This window comes from Protopterus annectens, chromosome 3.part1, assembly GCF_019279795.1.
Source record: "Protopterus annectens isolate FY-2018-M chromosome 3.part1, PAN1.0, whole genome shotgun sequence".
In the NCBI taxonomy this organism is placed as follows: Eukaryota; Metazoa; Chordata; order Ceratodontiformes; family Protopteridae; genus Protopterus; species Protopterus annectens.
The window spans coordinates 1,278,198,944-1,278,207,643 of NC_056732.1; the positions used below are offsets into that span (position 1 = coordinate 1,278,198,944).

An 8,700-nucleotide genomic window follows, 5' to 3' on the forward strand; every position below is an offset into this window, starting at 1 on the left:
ATAAACATCTCTGAAACAGTCCTCATCTGATCTTCCATATCCTGTCTAGTAGAACACATTCTTGCAACACGAATGCATTGCCCTTTGAGTACATTTCTAAAGATGTGAGGAGGGTGACTACTACCAAATTGGATATAATCATTGGAGAAGGTAGATTTCCTGTAGATTTTGGACATAAAACCTTCATTTGAATTACTAATGTATGTATCCAAATACGGTATACCCAACTTCTCCGCTTTATATGTAAATCTTAAAAAACTTGTAGTACTATTGATATATGAAATGAAGCTTGGTATATCTTCTACAGGTCCTTTCCAAATTATAAATAAATCATCCAAAAAGCGAGTGTATAGAGCAATATGCTTATAATATTCACTAGGCATAACAAATACATCCTCCCATTCAAGCATAACGAGATTAGCAAATACGGGGGTGCAGGAAGCCCCCATGGCTACTCCTCGAATTTGCTTAAAATATTCTCCTTGAAACTGTATATAATTGTGGGAGAGTACAAGTCCCATCATATCCAAAATTAGACATATTTTGTCCCATGTAAGTTCGGAATATTTTTTCAAACTATTTTCAAAATATTCAAGGCCTATGGTGTTGGGAATACAAGAAAACAATTCCTGAATATCTATCGTAAGAAACGTCAAATCCGTGGACCATATATCTCGTTTTAATTTACTTAAGAAATCCCAAGAGTCCCTCGTTAAATGGGGAACATTATTGTATACATGTTTACACCAATGGTCTATAGCTCCCCCTATATTAAATGTTTTAGATTTCGAACCGGAAATAATAGGTCTAAAGGGGGGATTTTCAACACTTTTATGAATTTTAGGTATGCCAACAATTCTGGACATCCTAGGATACTCAGTTCTTATGAATTCATATACTTCATTTGTAATGCGATTGTCCAATAGATATTCCTCAATAGTCAAATCAATTCTGTGGTATCCTATATTGATCTGGTTAAGAGATACCTCTTCATAATTACCAGAATTGAAAAGGATATCTTGAATAGCTTTACAATAAACATTAGTATCATATATGACTAAACCACCCCCCTTATCCGGCTTCATAATTCTAATTTCGCTATTGGCCACTACATGGTCCAAACACATTCTCTCTCCCTTGGTAAGATTGTCACAAAAAAGCGAAGAGTACCAAGGGTCTCTCCGAATGTTTCCATACAACTGATAGATGTCTTTGCATACCATTCTTTTGTAATTATTAACATGCGTATTAGTTGCAGGAGTGTAAGCACTTTTTCTGGCTAATCTTTTAGCGGAAAAGATTGCACGTGCAAGTTAGTAATTCTGTGAGTTTAGCACAAATGAGTACTGCATTGTTTGTAGTATATGAGCATGCCTGTTGTAAGGCTGTCCTGTGTTTTCTTATGGAGCATTTTCCTGGAAATCACTTGTTTTCTCATGTTAAAGCAAAGATTGGGATTGCATGAAATTAATGTGTACTATATTGAGATGGGTATAGGCAGTCTACCCTCCCACTCCCAGGGGGAAAAAATTTGTTTTGTACCATTGCCGTGAATGACACTTAAGTACTTTGCAAGTGATCACACGATAACAAAAATGTTTAACCAGTGATGGTTGAGTGTTTTCATCCTGTGAATTAACAATAGACTTTATCCAAAGCAGGAACCAATGCCATGAACACTGGAGTACACAGCTTAATTTGAATTCTTGGCTTGATGGTATACTTAAGTTTCAACAATTTGGTATGTCCTCCAGCAGTAACACTGCTTCTCATCAATTATCAATCTTAGAAAAGAAATTAACTCAATATAAATATTAGCATTGGTCAGTCATTCTTTAAAGAATGTGTAGCCTACATATGAGTACCCAGAGGACTTAAGAGTATGGAAATTTGCAAATGGTTTGGACTGTGTATTAAGGTTATATAAAGGTTTGATTGATTTATTTGACTGGACTTTATGTGAGCCCAAGTCTTTACTTCTCAAACATAACACTGATCTTTTGACATCATTAAATGAGGAAATTCAAGCTTTGAATGATCTCATCACTATAGAGTTGTTTAATACCTGTAAAACACACTATGTTGACATTTTTAAAAGCATTGGTTCTGTGTACAACGACATTAGCGAGTGTAAAGCTGAAAAGCTTGAGAGAGATGAAGAGTATGTTGCTGGTAAAGGTTATCCCTTGCCTTCCCTGACAGTCATCAAATCAATGAATAACAACAACAAAGCAATGATTAACAACGTTTTTGTATCTGCAAACACTGTGGACATTTCAGTTGCATGTGATGTCATTATTGGTGAGGAAGAACATTTTTTTAGAAATTCCCAAACTCAGGAGATCACAGCAGTTGGCCAACAAGCAAAGCAGTCTGGTTAGATGCATCTTTTCCATCCCTCCCATTTTCAGAGACGACAGAGAAATTAGAAGAAAAATATGGCGTTTTGGAGATGGTAATTAATTTTAATGATTTTCCATTGGATTTATCTGAAGGAGACCTTACCCTTTGTAATTGTAGTGATTTTATTGCTAGTAAGGTACATCTCATTTTATTTTAGTGTGTTATTTTTCTTTTGTTCCAGTGATATTAGCTAAACCTGAGACTTTAATTGCAGATTTAAAACCTTTTACTCATAGACTAAATTTTCATTTGTTTTTTTAATGGCAGTCAGCAGGAGAAAAAAGAACTATCTGTAATTTTTAAACGCACAAGCTGTTTTAACTCGATTTTACTGCCAGTGTTGCAGGGATTTGAATCTGGTACTGCAAAAGATTTTTAGAGCCGTGTATAGGAAGTAAAATAAATGTTCTTCTATAAATTGTGTAAAAAAGATAAAGAAGCCTTAATGGACATTTACAAAAAAAAAAGTCTGTTTGTGTAATGAAACCCAGTAAGGGAAGTGGGCTTGGTATAATGAACTCAATTGATTACTCTGCAAAAATGTTAAATTTGTTAAGTGATGATTTTTTTATGAAAGGGTTACTTTAAATGAAGTGAATATTCCACATGCCCAGGTTAAATACTTGTTTAAAGATTTATCATATCAAGGTTTTATTACTTCTGAGTTGTTCGACGTTTTACATGTTTTATATCCAGCTGTGTCCACAATTTTTGGAATTCCAAAGATTCGTTGTAATGTACATATCCCAACTTTTAGACCCATAGTCACTGCTAGAGGGTCTGTCACATAACCTTTATCTATTTGTATAAATCATAAATGAAAGGGGTTTTCAAGCTTTATCCCTATTTAATTATAGATTCATGGCATTTTTAAGTTTGTTAACAAAAAATAAATCTGTTGCGGAGGCTTTGTTAGTGACAGCTGATATGTAGGGTTTATACTCTATTAATCCCCAAGATGTTGGTATGTGTTGGCTTATTAGAGATGATTAGTGTGCTACTGCTCAAGATTTACAACTTATTGAGTATTTTATCACCATTTTTTAAAGAATATATATTTTTTTATTTTTAAAGGTAAGTACTGCAGGCAAAGGACAGAGATGGCTTTGACTGCTGTGGTTGCACCCACGTTTGTCAACTTAGTGCTTGTCTATTGGAAAAAAGGCATGCTTTTCCAAGCACAATTTTTTCCAGAAGTAATGTAAACTTCAGATATCAGGATGCTATTTTTATGCTGTGGAATGACTCAGAAATTGAATTAGAATATTTTTTTCATTTTTTTGGAACACACTTCATCTTTTTTAAATTTTGTCTATGCAGTATTTTTTTCTGAAATACATTATTTAGATGTCAAGGTGTGGAAAGATCTTGACCACAGCTTGTTTGCAGTCTTCTATTTACTGTAAGTTCAGCTTCGCAAATTCTTATTTGAATTGGTATAGTAGCCACCCTGTACATTAGAAAAGGGTCATCATTAAAGATCAAATTGTTAGACTTTCACAAATTATTTCTCACGAATAGTTATTTCTGGATGGAGTTGAATTTTTAAACTGTGTTTCTTAACAGGGGTTATAAGTTCAGTATGATTGAGCAGATTGCTGCTGTGGTGACAGCAGTGTCAGGATTTATATAAGCCTGTTCTGTGTGATCACAGTTTTGTTTTAAATTATTTTAGTTTAAAAATGATTGACTTTAAAATATTTGTCCCTACTTCTACAACTAGTATTTTTGAAGTGTGCAGTATTTTTAAAAAGAATTGGTTAAACTTTTTTCCAGTGTGATATAACATTTTTGGGGTTAGTTTCAGGTTTATTTTTGAAGGTGATACTAATGTTAAATAAATTCCTGAAAGAAGTTCCAATTTAAGCAGGCTGTGAAAGGTAAAATGGCTAAATGTGGCAAGTGCAGTCAGTGTAGATTAATACTTGGCATATCTTCTGCTACTGTTAAGAATTATAATAGTTATTTCTTGTAATGGTAAATTTGCTTATAACACGAAAGCTGCAGTGTACCTGACCCAGTGTGCATCATGTGATACTTATGTTGGAAAAACTGAGCGTCCATTAAAGAAGAGAATTTGAGCTCTATGTAGGTGTTAAAAAAATTACAATAGTGCTGTTTATAAACATGTAAATATTTATTCTAATTTTTAAAAGTTTGCGTTTTTGTTCTTTCTAAAATTGATGCAGCTGAGAGAGCATCTCCCTGTAATGCTCTGCTTGAAAAAGAAAAACTGCTACTACAGTTAAAACTTATTGTGTCTGCTTATCCTGAGACTAATGAACATATTTATTTGTTTTATATTCTTAAATATAGGGCACATTACTTGTGATAATTTATCATATTTGCTAAGTTTTTTTTATGTAAGCAGGTAGAGATTTGTTCTTTATTTAATTACATTTTAAATTAGTTTTTAAAACAGTATTGATTCCCAGTTTTGATAGTCTATTGTTAATTCATAGAATGAAAGAGATCAGCCAGCCATGGTTAAACATTTGTTATTGTGTTTGATTTCAAAAGGTTATTTGTGTGTTGAATTGTTTTTTGCCTCTGGTTCCTTTGTGATGTGGATTTGGTTACTTTCCAAATGATCACATTCACATCTTACAAAGTGAAAGCCTGTAGTGAAACTAATCTTTTAAAAATCAAGTTGTTTTGTAGAGGATCCCAGGATTTTCAAGTTGCTGTGCAAGTCAATTTTCAACTTTTGTCAACGTTTGTAGTACATTTTATATGGTTTAGACTTCACTGTTGCATTCCTCATGTAAACCTGTTCTTTTTTGTTTGTTTGTTTTTCAGGAAGAACTATCCAGATCAAACCCCGATTCTAAGTAAAAGCTCTGAATTCAAGTCCTGATGCCTTATTATTAAAGATATGAACATTAACTGAAGCATCTCAGGAATTATGCATAGCAGAAGTAGCCTTGAAAGTATCTCAGGAAAAATTAGCTAAATAGCAGGTCTTTTAATGTACCCCTCTGAAAAATAGAAAATTGTATGGAGTAAAAAGGTGTTTTCTAAAGTGTATGATATATTTTAAAAACTTAGGGTATTTTTATTTAATCCCTCTTACTCACCCTTCATTCACAGAACAATACTGATTGCTTGTGGTTGGTGTGTGGCATTTTTCTGTGTCACTTTTTAAGTCTTTTTTTGTAGGAAAGTTTCTCACTGAATCTGTTTCAGCTGGAAGAGGGAGTAGTTAAATGCAAAAGTCCCATATATGTGTCACTAAGTTGGTTCTCAGGTTTTGTTTCTGCACTGTTTTACATTACCTTTGAGATACCTTTGCAGATTTTTATACTTCACTAGGAGTTGTGGAAGGTGCCATGCATCCTAGTTTCATAGTTGGCTTGTAGCTTTTCAGTGTTGTCACCTTTCTGACTTGGGTATCAACTAAGTTTAAAATCAGGCTGAGTTCTTTTTCTCCAAGGGAATAGCTATGGTTTTAAGCACCTCACTGCTGAGTGTGGATGAAGGAACAAGGGTAAAGGTATTTAACACTATTCAATTTAATAACTAGTTAACATCATAAACGAGTGGCCCACTGCTATTGCAATGCTGTCATTAAAGTTACGGGAGATTTGTGTGCCCTGCTGTGAGCTAGTGTAATGAGATAATCTGAGGTTAGGCATTTTGGTTGTAGAGTAGATGACGCCAACCTTTTACTGTATGCTGTCCTGCCAGTTGATTTACTTTGGAGTGGTTCAGACACTTGCGTAGAAGCCAGTGTCTACATGTCTGACAAAAGAACATGGGAAGCACAGAGTGGTACTATAAAGTGACATACGGAAAATTTCTAAGTCTTCAGCAGCAGCTTTTCATTACAGTAATGGCTGCTTCTAGCTTCTGTTGGCTTTTACTTTGCAGTTTACAAACGTATCTAAGCATCTGAAGAGAAAACCATCTTCTTGCCAGTAGGTAGCTGTAATATGACTTGACTTCTTTCTTTTACGTGAAATTGATAGCTGTAATTTTGTCCACTGTTTGACTGTACCAAGTTGTGGACTTGCATACTGAGCAGCATCTTTTTCCTTTTTTTTTTATTTAATCTACTGTTTTCATTTGCATACCACATGATCCCATGCACCTTTTTAACAAGTTCTGCTTTGAGTCACATCAGGAAACATAGTTAATCTTAATGTGCCTTTTTCATTTAACAATTTAGGAGAAAAAAGAAAAATCTAATGAGCTTGAGAAAAAAATAGATTTTTGCTATATAGTAATTGTTTAATAGTTTGCCCCTCTCATTTGTTGGCAGTCTCAAGGCAAAGAGGTACTTTAAAAATATCATTCTGCAGCTGACATTTGGAACTGCAGTATGCATACCAAAAGGGTTAGCATTTCATTGTGTCTTTTTATATAGTTAAATACAGGCAGGCATCAACTAATATTGGCAATATGCTGGCAATTTATGCTCTGTTGTGTGCACAACTGAAGAATTCATTTTGGAGGGTATTAAGTATGGCATAGTTTGACTAGGTGGTTTACAAAGAGGACAGTGCATTGTGGTGTGTATTGTGTTTGCTGTATGTGGAAACTTAATTGCAAAAAATATAATTTTTTTTTTAATATCTGTTGCCCTATGCAGTGTTTTGTAAGTATGCAATATTAGAAATATTTAAACATGTGGTCTTAGCAGCGGTTGAGTGTGGTATATTTACCTTGTGCCTGACTTCCCATTGCCAAGCATACTGGCCCAAATTACTGTTACGTAAAACAGGAGAACATTTACTGACGTTTAGCCATTTTCGTGGTGGGTTGCAGGCCTGCATATCCCCCCGCCTCCAACACACACATACAGACACAGTACCCAGCACCTGCCTTGACACTCTGATCTCTAAATATACTTTCTCCAAGGAAAATAATATATTTGCCATTTCTCCAGTTTGGTACGATGTCAGAGGTAGTGTATTCAGAGAACAATGGTGTTGGTACAAAACCTATACATTGGGTGTTGAAAGCTGCAAAAACATCTCACCATCCAACTCACACTGGTTAAAGATGCCTCAGAGGCGTGGCTATCAACCATAAGCTGGTCTGTGGTATACTGGTCACAGTAACTAGTGGGTTAATGAAGTCAAAACCATCAGCCATGAGTGTGGCAATAATACGTTAATCTTGCCAGTAACCCAGATTCAGGATTCAGCTTGGTTCACTTGTAAACTATTTAGAGGAAGGACAGACTGAGCACTCAGTAACAGCTTTTTTTTAAATTAGGATTAATGTGAAATAGAGTAATGTATATAAATGCACTGAAAAACTGTAGTAGTGGATAGGGGTACTTTTCTGAATTAATAAGAATCTGCTGAATCGGTGTGTACTTCACTGTTTTACAGTCAGCTAGTGGATACAGAAATCATTGTGTGAACTTCCTGGTTTTAACAGAGACACAGGCAGAGGGGCTCATATGTTAGTCATTCCCACTGCTACAGTAGCCTTTAGACTATATGGGCTGTTTCCCTACCCAGGAAACAATAACCAGACAGATTCACAGAACTGTGGTGCCCCCCCCACCCCCCCCACACACACACACACATTCACTCTGTTGTTATGCATAATTATATTTTCTGTCAAAAAGTTCTGCTTTAAGAAACCTGGATTTTTTTTTTTTAATACCAGTGTTGGAAGTTTCCCATCAGGGACTGCTATTTTAGCTACTATGGTTAGTTCATGTACTGGGGGCTGTTTTGTGAAATTATATGTACTGCTTATTTAAACTTTTATTTTGTAATAAAAAGTGATACTTTGGAAGGGGCAGGAATATATTTTTCAGTGTAATGCTTATAATCATGACAACCTACCTGCCGTTGTCTTTTCCTGTCAGTGTATTTAACATTTTAAAAGGAGTGCTGACAGGGAATTTGAGTGCTGCTTATGGTTTTACTTTGTGAAGGTGCTGGGATAAGAAGTGTGAATGTAAGTGTGATTCTTGTGTACATGAGGTGGCAACTTACCTTCCAACTGACTCACTCTAGCAGCTCTTACCACTTTTTAGCATCTCCTTCTCAGCTACAACATGGGTATTTCTGACCTGCTGATTCCACTCCAGCTGCTCTAGCAAGAAAAAAATGACTTACCAAAGAACTCCTTCCATTGCAGCAGGCTCTGCCTAAGCTGATAGTAGATGAGCTTGGTGTGGCTATTGTTTGTTACTCAGACCACTCACTTGTCTCTCTGGCTTCCTTTTATGTAGTTTATGTAGTCCTTTTGGCAATCCCAAACTTGAGGGCAGCTACATCCTCTTTGGCTATTCCAGTGTCCAATACTGGTATGGGAGAACCATTTTCTCTAAGG

The 8,700-nt window shown here is 35.3% G+C and overlaps 1 protein-coding gene across 1 annotated transcript in view; it reads left to right on the forward strand.

The window, feature by feature from the left end:
- The window catches only part of ZC3H3 (zinc finger CCCH-type containing 3), a 3,466,749-nt gene extending 3,459,772 nt beyond the window's left edge, over window positions 1–6,977 (forward strand). Inside the window, exon 12 of the mRNA XM_044067335.1 lies at window positions 5,203–6,977. Within this exon, the coding sequence (XP_043923270.1) occupies window positions 5,203–5,234 (32 nt within the window). The 3' untranslated portion in view covers window positions 5,235–6,977. The remainder of the gene's footprint in view (window positions 1–5,202) is intronic.
- Window positions 6,978–8,700: the final 1,723 nt, after the last annotated feature.